We start from the raw sequence: 13,712 nt of genomic DNA on the forward strand, positions 1-13,712 counted from the left end.
GTGAGTTGAACTTTGCCCTCCAGGATCAGGCGCGTTCACGACATCTTATCTTGGTAGAAGAATTATGGGTAACATTTACAGCAGCATGATGCGTGCTTTGTTTTCATTACGAATCACAATGATCCTCGAGTCACTTTGTTCTCCAACATCTTCAAACCACAGCAGATTTCTGCTGCTACACACAGTGCGCATGACCGCCTTGAGTAACCCCCCCCACACACACACACACCCCACCCCCCATACCTTGCACGCAGGCGCGCCCAAGGAAAGAATTCGAGGCGGCGCACGCTGATGATGATGTTACTGTTGTGACTTGTTGTGAATGATGGAGGAGACAGTAGAGCTTCAGTTACTGTGACAGGGTCAAACACAGCAGCCTGTCTATTCATATAAATATAGACTGGTGTTAAAATAGACATATAGGGTTTTAATACGCACCTGAGGAGACATTAACTCACTTTAAGTGTCAGACTCACCGAGGTAAAATATAACAAGAGTGTGAAAGTAGATGGAACTATCATGAGCCACCTTAACACTCTATTGGCCTCAGTATCAGTTACTATAGAAGATACAGGCTAAATTATTAAAGGAACGTACATCACCAAAGACCAACACCTAACATCAAGGCCTGTAGATATACATTTACTCAGCTGTGTCCTAGAATCCATACATGTTAAGGTAGATATATACATTGTAGGGTATAAAATCTCCAATAAAGTTTCTTCAAACACCAATTGTTCAACTTCTACCCATCCTTCATCACGGAGTGTATGCCCATGTAGCACTGGAGTACTTTTAAGAAACTAAAAACCATGTTAAATATAATATATTGCAGTCATATTATAGAGCCATTGTGTGTAATACACTTCAATAAAGTATCTGAGTCTGTCGATGAGCTGACTTTTGGGCTCGTGAATATTGTACAATCACTGACCCATATGAGATACTTTCTTTAAAGAGTTATCCTGATTACAGTTAAACTAACTTCTGTGTCAGAGTGATGGTGGTAGCTGCTTTATATGATGGTAAAAGCACCACAAGGGAAAAAATAAGTTCCACACCCCAAAACTACACTTAATTCAGTATCACCACACACTGAGATAAATCTTTTAGGAATATTGTTGAATTGCCAAATGCATGTCTTTGGAGTGTCAGATTATGATAAAAAGCATCTCAAATTTTAACTCTTTTAAATTCACAGATGTACACTGCAAAATGTGATAAAACATTACAGGAATAATTTTTTGGTAGCCTATTATAAGATAATAATTTCCAATCTGCCTCTAAAGGCTTATGTGCAAGATGTCTCACACACACTTTTTGGCTTGATGGTAAATTTCTAGGTGATTTAACGCAAAAAGGTTGAACTTACTCTTTAAGGAATATTGCTGTAGATTAAATAGGCCAAAAGAAAATAACAATATAAAATCTGGAGTAAGGACACTGAAGTTGGAGGAGGCAGCAGTGCTCTCACTGGAGTTTCTATTAATTATTAATAAAGATATATAGGTTGAAGGATTAAAAAAGAAGCACAAAGCAGACACTGGTTTACATTGCTGACTAGGAACACAGTACAAAACTATCATATTTCCTATGTGACCATTCTTCAGGTGTCACAGGCTGTTTTATTAGGGCTTAAACTATTTTCCACAAAGAGCCTGTCATCGTCACGTCCTCCCTTCACTGCGCAGATTATCAGCCAGGCTCACAATCATGACTGCTGCACTAATATCAGTCTAATGGTGAGTAATATAGATATGAGGATTTCTGCAGGTGTCAGAAAACCAGATATGGTATTGATTGAATTCAGTTTACGTGTGTGTGTTTTGTGTTTGTGTGTGTGTGTGTGTGTGTGTGTGTTCGCGTGGACGCACGTGTCCGGGAGGGTTATACACTGGAGATGCACGTTTATTTGTCCCTCGAATAAAAGCTTCAAGTTTTGTAGCCTATACATATTTTTTTAATCCAACGAATAATAAAAAATGTGCAAAACGCCTATTGTTATTTGACTTATGTTCCTTAAAATGGGATTCCATAGGTACACAAATGCGCAGGGGCCTGAATTGAGTCCAAATGTAATTGTGTAATGTCATTTGAAAGTCAAATAAAACTAATCATAAGTCAGTTTACTATAAGAATAAGAATAATTAAAAAACAAAAATCCAGTTAACTTCCGGTTAATCCCATTATTCCTTTAAACCCTCCCGCAGATCATCTTGGATCAATGGCTGCTCGGATTTTGTGCTAAGTTATTTGTGTTTGCGCCACTTTGGAAAGAAAACTGCGCCACTGCGTCTCCTCTCCTTTGAATCACGTGTAAAATCAACCTCTCTTTTCCTGGAGTTTATTCAAACAAACATGTTACCATAAACACATGAGGACTTGGGAGAATCACCTTTTTGTACACAGTTCAGGCTGATGGACTCACTCCTGCAGAGTCTTACATTAGAAAACACGTCAAGTTAAAACATGCGAGGTTTTTTTTTCTACTTTTCTCTATTTTTAAGCAAACAAAAATGAATAAACAGTATTGAAAGTAAAGTGAAGTGAACGGGAGGCGTCGTGGAGTCAGACCCAGCAGAGACGGTACATACAAAGCACACAGAAGCGGTATAAAATATTTACAAGATAGACAAGATTTCTTTCTTTTTTTTCTGAGTCTGGACTCAAGACAGGCTCGACACTTTATTATTATTATTATTATAATTATTGATATAATTTTGTTTTTTTGCAAATCCTTATTTTGGTCGAGAAATCCCCCAAATCCGGTCTCCAAAAAGCAAGCAAGCGCAAAAACAAAATCCCATCGTCAGTTTCATGTTAGGCTGAATGTATATTTACATTTAGAAATGTACAATGCAGCAATGGTACACGTCTTCATTGTTTAAAAAAAGGACATTTCAATTGCTGTGCAAGTTCATTGGTAAACACACAAAACCCGCATAATCCATGTTTGCTTCTTTTTTTTTTTTTTTTTTTGAGAAATGAGTGCAACTCATCCAGTTGTCTTTTTGAATCCCCCTCCGCCGCAGGTCGCCTCTATAAGCTCTGACACCGTGTCCGTTCATCACATATATATGTACATATATATATGCATCTAGACTCACATGGGCCGGCCCGTCAGCTGTTGTACTGACAGGCGTTCAGGCTGGAGCCGGGGCTCTGCAGGCCGCTGTATCCGAACGTGGGGTGCTGTTTGGATTTGAGTCTGAGCGTCGCCAGGCTGGAGTTGCAAGTGTCCCGGTAAACGCTGTACGGGGAGCCGGGGGGCCCGTACGGACACGCGGACGAGGACATGGCCGTGTTGATGCCGGACGTGCCGATGCCGTTCAGGTTGCTGATGTTGTTCAGGCCCGGGGTGGGCATGCCCGGCACGGCGGAGTGGCCCATGCTGGAGGCCATGGTCATGGAGGAGATGGAGTTGGGTGCAGAGAACATGGACTGCGAGGTGAGGGGGCTCATGGAGTTGAAGAAGGTGAAGTTCTTGGTGGACAGCGGCGCCGGGGTGAGGCCCTTGTTGGTCCAGTTGTTGTAGGTGTAGGCCGGGTACATGTCTTCATAGGGCTGCATGAGGCCGCTGAACTGCGGCAGGTAGCTGTTCTTGCACAGGTCCATCTGCTGGTTGCGCTCCCGCTTCCTCCACTTGGCCCGGCGGTTTTTGAACCAAACCTGAGGGGGACGCACAGGGTTAGAGCCAAGGACATTGACTGAATAATTATTATTATTATTATTATTATTATTATTATTATTATTATTATTATTATTATTATTACATGGAGAATTGTCATGGAGAGCAAAGAGTTTAAGATGGAAATTATTATTTGTATTTTTTATAATTCCACCCCTTGAAATGTATAATCTCCACATTCAAAGAGCCTACGTGGCACTGATGGAATACAATTTAACTTTCGAATAACAATCACATGGTGCCTTTTGCTGTTGCTGCCTCCAGGGCGTGTTAAATAAAAGTGAGTTATTGTGTGTGCTATTTAAAAATCTTGAAACGAATTCTTTTTTTTATTGTAATAAATAGACTCGGGGCCTCTTTTAGAAAAATACTATTCTGGGCATAAATAGTATCGAGGCACAATCGTGAGACCTACAGTGAAATTGAAAATGTGAAGCTGCAGGGCTGAATAAGATTGACAGATCGGTTTATACATATTCATCTGATTGAAGTTCTCAGATGTCTGAAGATTTGCTTATAGCACAATATAAACACAGGAGAAAAACACATTTAGTCTGTATTTTAGAAAACACACAGACACACACACACACACACACACACACAAACACACACACACACACACACACACACACACACACACACACACACACACACACACACACCAATTATGTCCAATTGTCATTTTAGTGAGGCTACATTAATATACCAGACATAAACTTAAAAATCAGTTTGTCTGAAAACTCAATCTTAATTTTGAATATCATAGTTTCAAACTTCTTTTTTTTTCTTTTTTTTCCATTTTCAAATTTTTAATAACCACAATTTTTGATCAAAGTTTCATTATTTACGCAAAGGGTGTAGCGTGTCCCTAAGTGTCCCTAAGATCATCTCTGCTGAGTGCGGAAATGTGGACACAATGAATATCCAACCTTTCTGCACAATAAATAAATATAGTATTTTGGCAATTAAATAATTTGGCATGAGAAAGTTTATATGATAACATTATTTTTCTTATTTTGGATATCGGTTTAAATGAAACAATTCTAAAGAAAAAAAATCTCATGTCGCAAACATTGATGTGTTGCAACTGGAGCTCGAGGAAATACTGTGTTTATTACTGTTATTTATTTATTCTGCTATAAATATATACAACAATGGCTTTTCGTCTGGTGAAGTGAATGCCTCCGTGGGCCTGTTAGTATGTAGGTCAGACTGGCCAAAATAAAACCAACAGGTTTACACCATGAGTCAAACTGGCTGTAAATGAATCAGAAACGCGCCTCTGGAAATCCTCACCTCTTATCGAAACCTGACAACAGAGCCGCTCGTTGGCACTCTGCGAGTCATTTTTAATTCATAGTAGAAACAGTTTACAAGTGGACTCGTCGGGACGGGCTATTTATAGCGGCGCGGGGGACAAGGTGCCGCGGACAAATTGTCCACAAAGACGTGAGCGATGTGAAGGAGAAGCTGCGGAGGAAACACGAACGGTGCGTTTCACTTGCAGCTTCCTGAACCGAGCAAGAAGAAAAATATAATCCCACAAAAAAAAAAATTATATTGTTTTCTTTAGATGTAATTAACGAGCTAATTAAACCATGCAAAACTCTAAACAAATCCAATAGTATAATTCAGTCTCATTGCTCTATCTGCCAGGCTTGGTTAAACAAGGTCGGCATTAAAAGAGCTGGTAAAAACAATATTTTATGAGTTGCACAGATATGAATATGATTTTTCCGTCTGTAATTTGCCTCAGTCTTTACACTTCTTTATTTTTACTCCGCTTGAATAAAAAGGCCGCATTATTGTCAAACTCACCCATAAACAATCCAGCTCTCTCGACTTGCTCTGAGACTTTCAAAAATAAATAGTTTTTTTCCCCTGCACTTTAAATAGCTGTATGCATTTTTATGCAATATGAGACGTTGGATTTTGCAAGGCCCGGCCGCCAGGCGCCAGTTCCTGTAAACGAAAACCGATTGCAATTGTTTGGTGTCCAACGCCAGGTTCTCGCATCAATCCAGCATTTGTTATACCTGTCCGTAAAGACAGTAGTGTCGTCTGTCAGTTCTTACACTGTCAGCTACTATCTACTTCCGATGATTCCCATACTAAGACCTCGCTCATCTCCTGCTATTTAAATTAGTTAAATTAGATGCTGTTCAAAAAGATGTAAAAGTTATGAATGTATCACGGTGCTGGTCACCAGTGGATCTGGCGTCTCCTCCACGGGGAGAAATAAGGGGTCCAGGCATATGACGATAATGTCATGAAAAGACAAATCCTCTACTGATCTATTTGCAGATACACCTTTAAAAACCGTGTGTGAATTACATCAGTCACAGTAGACATAATCTATCTTTCTGCAAAACACGAACTATGAGCGTGTGTTGCAAAACTGCAGTTATTACTTGTCTCTAGTTGGATGCGTCGTAGCTGCCAGTCAGGACATTCATTTCGTGTCTATGCAGAAGTTTACATAAACTGTCCATGAGCGGGATTTTCACCGAGCACAGGTCGTAAGAGGGAAAGCGACGCGCAAGCATCGACCTCAATGCCACATGAAACAGTCCTGATATAAAACAGATGCGGGGAGAGTGAGTCTGTTTCGTAAGAGTTGACAGCGGATGAGGTTGTTTTACTCTGTTTATATAATTAATTCAGTTTAGACAAATCAATGGATAATTAAGAATTTAAATATAGTGAAAACGAGACGTTTTCATTGGAATTGAGCTTATCTATTTTTTATCAACATATCATTGACGCTTTCTTTCTTGTAAATGTTAAATGTTAAGAACTTTAAAAACAACTTTAAATGTGTTTATCTTCTTGTAGTTTAATTTCAAGGCTTTGGCTAAACATTTTATTTTTTAATTGGTTTTATGTGTCTTGGAGTTATTTCATGTATTTCAATAATCACGAACAAATTTGTTCCATCCCAAAAGAACCATCAACTTTGTTCCAATTTATTTGATAAATCGATTTTACGCATGAGTTACGCACACTTTACGCACAGTTGGCGGCCTGTCTGCTGGATTCTTACCCGGACTCTCGCCTCGGTGAGGTTTGTCCACACGGCGATCTCCTCCCTGGTGCTCATATCCGGGTAGCGGTTCCTCTGGAAAGTGGCCTCCAGCTCCTGCAGCTGCTGGCTGGTGAAGTGAGTCCGCTGCCGCCGCTGCTTCTTCTTCTTGGGGTCGTCCGCGTTCCCGTCATCGCTCCTCTGTTCGGCGGTCCTCTCCTTTTCTGTGGATCACACATCAGGCTGACATTACTATAGGTTGCAGCAATACACTTCGAATGAACATATGGGACATTTTGCATTCACTATGAAGTCTTTGCACCTTAACGTTTAAATGATCAAGCCTGAAATTAAAAGCAACAACGTGCAAATGAAAGCGTTGGGTCAATACAGCAAGTAACAACCGAAGCCAGGGGTCTAAATAAATGGTTTACAAAGCTCTTCATAATAGAAATTGCCAACTTTAAGCCGCCTGAAGCCAAATATTTACAAACGTGACTCGGAGTTTTGTATCGATTCTTTGAAACACATCAGATCTGCTCTCAGTCAATAACTCTTTATGGGGAGCTCTGACCACCCTTATCTCTGCTATCGTGTGTCCGTGTCCTAACAAGATTGCCTCATTAAACTGAAGCATCAACACGTGCAAAGGTTAATCACTAAAAACGAGCCCTCTCTTTGACTGTTTGCCAAAAAATAAAAAGCAACTTCAACTTAATCCCACAAAACACATTTAATTTAAACCCCATGAGTAATTCCAACCAAGGGGATTGTGAATAAACGACAACCAGACTTTGTTTGTTACCTCAGAAAACTGAAACAGGGAAGAAAAAAGTCTTTGTTTTAAATTATAGAAAAATCTGAAGACAATAATAACAAAAAAAGTTCTCCCGGGAATTTTTAACACGGACATTCTTTGAGCTTGAGTTGGCTTTGAGTTCAGTTTGGTGGATGGGTCCAGTATTTATAGTTTGTTTTAATGCATTTACTGACAGCAGGCCAGGCTGTGCTGCACATTTTTCCCTGACAGACCTCGGGATCCTGCCAAATATGTGGCTCAGCCTGCGCAATAAACAACACAAATGGGGTTGTAACTGCCCTGAAACCTCCAATGTGTCCATGTATTGTTGTGTTTCTGCATATTAAACTAGAGAAAATAATAAAGATTCGGATAAGATTAACTGGGAAATGGTTTGGATATATACACGTTCATGGCAGCACGCGGACTTAACTCGCCACTGCAGTGAAAATAAGTAAACACTGGGATAAACAAGTTAAGTAAAACATTTCTCCTTCTATTCCCCGTGTGCGTAAGAAGTGGCCTGGCGTGCTTCGGTGACAGCCTCGCCGCAAACCTGCGTAAGAGGACGGGAAAGGAATAGACTGAAGAAGAAGGAATGCTGAAAGCACGCTGACGTGTACCTGCCAACTCTGTGTCCGAAGACTCGCTGCTTGAGTTCTGTAACGTTTCTCGGCTGCTGTTTGACGCTCTGGGTAAATGAAACGCGGGGCCCACGTCGCGGGGCGGCGGCGGCGGCGCGGCTCTCACTGCCTCTGCGATTCTGTCCAAATTCATCCCACCTTGAAGAGAAGGATGCGCACAGAGAGGAAACGGTGTGTGAGTCCCGGGGCCGCACAGAGCTCCCCTCGGCCGGTACGCAGCAGCAGCAGCAACAACAACAAGACGAAGGAGAAGTCCACCCGCTGCCAGACGCACACCGCGACATGAGAGGATGAAGAACCATGCAGGAGAGAAGTTCCACGAGAGCTCCTCCACGGAATGAAAAGACTTGGAGAGGAAGACAATTAAAGCGACACACACACACACACACACACACACACACACACAGAGTTCTTCCTCCTTGTCTCGGTCCCGTGCAGCAGTGACGTTCCAGTGCGCACTCCTTCTCTCCGCAGCAGAGAAACGGTTGTGGCCGCTGTGACTGAGAGGAGTCCACACATGAGACCCGCCCATCTGCTGCGATCAACACCCCCCAAAAGAGCAGTCCCACCCACTTTCATGCTGCAAGAAAACACCCTCCCACACCAGGATATTTAACGTCACGTCAAACTGGAACCAGTGCAACAAAAAGTGTCCCTAAACTGGACTTTTTAACGCATGCAAGTACCCAAACGAAATGTCTTTAAATCGGTTTATGCAGTAAGAAATAGTGACGTATCTTCGGAATAGGACTATTCCTAAGAATTGAAGTTAGGTCATTTAATAAGGCTCAGTATAAGACTCGGTTCTGGTCAACGTGGATATTTTTTGCAGTGTGCTATCGCATTTTTTTGTCGGGAGCGCGCATTGCAGCGCTTTGCTCCCAGAGTAAAATGGGCCTTTTATTCCTACAGGCATGTTTGAATGTATACACACACACACGCACACGCACACACATACACAATATAGGCCCTACATCTCGGATATGTGCTGAGCTGAATAAACATTTGCAGTCCAGGCCCTGTTGGGTTCCCTCAGTATTAAGCGCGTGCACGGTGATATGAAAGATATTGTGTGTTTGAACGCAAACTGATAAGCGTCGCGCTGCACACTGCGACCACTCAGCACCCAGGACTAATGGAAGCCAACAACACCGAGGATATCGCTCTTATTACTCCACTCACGCCTGCACTTGTGTTTTTCTTGTTGCACGACCAACACCAGGCTTTTTATCTACCAAATAAGATCTGTCTTTAGGCAAACAACCACCGCTGCATATTCAAACTTTATTTAAAAACGTCTACACTCCAACAACATGTCGGCCTCACTATGTTCTATGCATTCCGGCGTTAAGCGTAATACTAGATCCAAACCTTCCAGCACAAATCAAATCGTGATGATCCAGGTCATCTGATTTTATTAAAGATATTCTGATTCTGGCTGCTTACACATTTGCATTGAGTGCGTTTTGTAGGTAATGACCTTTAAATGGGAGCCAGTGTTGCAAACATGACTAAATAGGCAGTTTGTCTGTTTTACCTCGCAGAGACTGGGGCGACCTATTTAAGCAATCTGAAACCAAGATTCAATGAGGTCAAGTGGGATAATTGAGATAGAACTTTCAAAGAGCCACGCGTGAATTGGAAAAACCGACATTCGAAATCATATGTTGTAGCGTCAGAGGGTTTTCTGGTCAGATTATAATCCGTCAAACTAACTGCATCCCACCGAACATTCATATGTCTGTGTTCAGAGCTGCAGAATCTCCCAGATGTTGAACATGTGCTGCAGTGCAGAGGAACACGCAGTAAAACATTCAGGTAGAAAACTCAGTTTCTCCTGTTGGCAAAACAAAATTAATATGAAGCCATGACAGCGTCTGGCGAGACCTTATTATAATTCATATTTAAACTAAGGATGGTGCATTTATAGTCAGATGGCATTTTTAATGAAGGTTTTTCTTGTTCATGCAATATGGACCCTGGGCAGAGACATCAACCTATAATGGACCTATAACTAACCCTGTGCATGTGCGAAAGTAGTTGATGGTAGTTTGAATTGTGTGTATTATATCTACACTATTAAGATCTTTTAAGAAAAGCACAAATATTGGAGTAGAATTAGGGACTTTTGTCTGTGATGTTTAACAAGGCCCAAAATATTGGCACTGCTATTTTAGGGGTCGAGCTCTAATTTAAACATTTGTTTTTAATCCTGATGTAATAAGTATTTTTCTTCTATAAATCGAGGCAAGTCAAACTGTCCAACATATATCTCCGAGAAAAAAATTCGCGGAATAACCATCATTAAAGGACAAATGTTTTCTTGTGCCACTGGGCACTGGCGTCTGGGGGGCAAATTAAATCTCTCCAAACCATAAAATGTACGTCACCTTTTACATTTATAGGTTGATTGAAAACTATGAAAGTTTTTAGGTTTCTTCTGCAACTTGAGACCACGCCACCCCAGCCTGTAGCCCACATGTGTCAGGTAAACGCGCACCGGCTCAGGCCTCAGACCGTTTCAGACTCGGACTGTCACCGGCGCCAGTCTTGAGCGTTTTCGGCCATTGTGTGACAGGAGATCCCGGTCCGACCAGAAAACTGCCCCTGAAGGCTCCTTCAGAAGACAATTGTGCAAGCTCCCAACGAGCATTTCGATGCCCCCCCCCCCCCCCCCTTTCCTCACCATATATATTTGTTCAGTGTCTGTGCACATGAGCGCGTTAAAGAGAAGGACTCAGACACAGGCCTGTCTTACATTTGTACACATTAGACCTGTCATATGACTTTAATGAAAATATCTAAACGTCTAGAAAATGGATTAACAATTCTGCAAATGTTGATTTTAGAAGTCCAACATGAGTCACGGTGGCCTGTTCGGCTCGGTCTGCAACAAGGTCGAGCCTCACACAGACATTACTCTACCGAAATAACCCCTGGGCAGGAAAACTCCACTCGCTACCTCTTTTACGCAGGTTCTAAGCTGTAATCACGTGCGTAAAATCCACCTTTTTGATGACGTTTGGCGCAGGAAAACTGCAGCATGTGACCCAAACAAAGGAGTGAGTGGAAAAGCAATAGAAGATGTATTATGCAATTATGTGACCCCAAAGACCTGGTCATCCAGTGTCAGCAGGTGGTTTTTACTATGCAGGCTGCCAAGGTCGAACCGGGTTCGCGTTAGCTGCGAGTTAAATGGTACACAGGATGCCTCCGTGAAAATAAAGCGTGATTTTGAAAGAGCAGTTGTATCCTAAAAAGAACTGGAGCAACTCTTTATTTCCAAAATACACTCACTGTATCCTAAAAAGTCCCAAAGGTTTGTTACGGAAGGATTGCGCCCTGGCCTTACCCAGAAGACACAACAATACCATCACCGTAAACCCGCTGACCCCTTATGTCCCCACAGCAATATTATCAGATTTACAGCACATGATTTTCCACGGAAGGAGTTCCACCTTCCTCGTGTCCTCAAGCAGATATTACAGGCTGATAGATGAGAGAGAGGGGGGGGGGGGGGGGTAATCTAAATACTCCTCTGCCTGCATCCCTGCGTCCCGCTCCTCCTCTGCTCTGGAGGGCACTTGCGTGTGATGGATGATTTAAAAAGCCTTTCCATCCGGCAGGATAGGTTAAAGGCCAGTGGCAATGCAAACACTCATATTTTTCCTCTAAGAAGTGAAAATAAACGCGGCGAGCGCCGTTAATCTCACACCAAACACACACACACACACACACACAGAAATTGTGTGTGTTTTTTCTCCCCCCCATCCGCTCTTTAATGTATGGCGAGGCTGCGAGGAGAAGCTGTGCCCCCAATAACAAAGCACGATATATAGAATTAAAGCTGTGGAGACTAGACTCGGAGGCAGGGAGGGCAGTGGAGATGTAACTGGACACGGTGCGTAACTGGAGAAGGACAGGGCTGATTATTGCCTTGGCGATGGCTCCTCTGCTTTGGTCCAATAACGAGGCCTGTTTGACCTGCAGCCTGACAACCAACAAACAATCCTGACAGAGGATGCAGGTGTAAATAAAACAAACCTATCATTGCAATCGCACGCAGGGGAAACACCCAGAGGAAGAAAGAAATACATTTAAATAAATGGAAACTGCTTTTTAAATTAAAGACGACTTTCTTTTAGTTGAACTTGTATCGCTTGAAATGCATTAATGAATCATACCCTCTGCTAACTGAGCACCAGCAATATTTTTCTGTGGGTTTATAGAAAAATAAAAAATACTGATCACTTGGGTTTTCTTTCGCAATGGAGTTTTTGGTTTGGAAAATGGCTTCATCAGAAACCAGATACAAAAATAACTCATCCGCATGTTGTACATTTGTCAAGGTTATTTCAGCCTGATTTCCTTTGCATCTCATTATCTGATATTTCCATTTCCTCTTTGCAGGGGGATGTTATCAATTCACCACATATCAAATATGTTGAGCCTGAGAGCAGATTCCTGAGAACACGCACAGTTATAACCCTGCTCCACAACAACAGTGCAGCATCATGTTGATTTTCATTGAATCCCCAAATAGTTTTATAACGGATGGTGAATATCATTAAACTATGACAACTCCCAACTCTTTAATGTAGAACAGAGATGAATTCTTACCTGCATCCCCACAAGAAATCACATTCTTTGACAGATTCATTTCCATTCCAGTTGCCTGAAAAACAAAACGAGAACACTTGCATCAGGCGACATTATTCTCTGAGAAAAGTCGACAGTTTTCCTATAAACAGTGTTAAAATAATAGAAAAAATATATAATTAATTTCCCCCTCTTCATCAAGACTGTGCTAGATTTGTGATGCATCTCTTTTTTGCAGATGAAATTGAATAAACTGCTCATTGTTCATAATCAACAGGAACCTTCATATTCATGCTATGTATCATTGTCCTTGTCTGAATTATTAACACTTATTTTTAGAGAGGGTAATAATCAAAAGGCCTACACAAAACGTGATAATGATACATTATTATAATTATTGTTAAAAACGAAAAAGACAGTGAAGCCATAACGAGATATAAACAGCCTTTTTCCAAATGCCTTCAAATGCCACTTATTCTTTATTGTAGTGATGTTGATGGTTTTACGCAGATATTTATATCTTGAACCTTAGTACCATCCAATAACACAACATCGTGGAAGACAACATTATTAAAAACGTATACACACACACACACACACACACACACACACACACACACACACACACACACACACACACACACACACACACACACACACACACACACACACACACACATAGCCCCTCTTATCTGCAGGAATCCCTTTGCTGTTTTTATGTCCTCAGTAAATCTTCACAAAGCTCCTCTGACCCATCCTCCTGCCTCACTACTCTACACACACACACACACTCACACACATGTGCGTGCGTGTCTATAGTGTAACACACACTGTACATTTAACACTCTTCAGTACAGAGTAAATACCACAGCAGACATCTGGCTACATCTGGCTGATATTGATGCTCAGACACGGACTTTAAAGCGGTTAATTCCAGGTGATCGCTGCGCGCAGTGCCCT

At 41.7% G+C, this 13,712-nt stretch overlaps 1 protein-coding gene across 2 annotated transcripts; it reads right to left on the minus strand.

Annotated features, from left to right (window-relative positions):
- Positions 1-2,328: 2,328 nt before the first annotated feature.
- Positions 2,329-12,819, minus strand: pitx1 (paired-like homeodomain 1). 2 transcript variants are annotated; one of them, XM_053441631.1, is made up of 4 exons: positions 12,774-12,819; positions 8,133-8,291; positions 6,732-6,934; positions 2,329-3,669 (listed from the first exon to the last, which is right to left on the minus strand). In XM_053441631.1, the coding sequence occupies exons 1-4, from the start codon at positions 12,817-12,819 to the stop codon at positions 3,121-3,123; spliced, it is 957 nt and encodes a 318-aa protein (XP_053297606.1). In that variant the 3' UTR covers positions 2,329-3,120. The 2 variants fall into 2 exon arrangements, with proteins under 2 accessions (XP_053297606.1, XP_053297607.1); XM_053441632.1 differs by lacking the exon at positions 8,133-8,291.
- Positions 12,820-13,712: the final 893 nt, after the last annotated feature.

This window comes from Pleuronectes platessa, chromosome 15, assembly GCF_947347685.1.
Source record: "Pleuronectes platessa chromosome 15, fPlePla1.1, whole genome shotgun sequence".
Lineage (NCBI taxonomy): Eukaryota > Metazoa > Chordata > Actinopteri > Pleuronectiformes > Pleuronectidae > Pleuronectes > Pleuronectes platessa.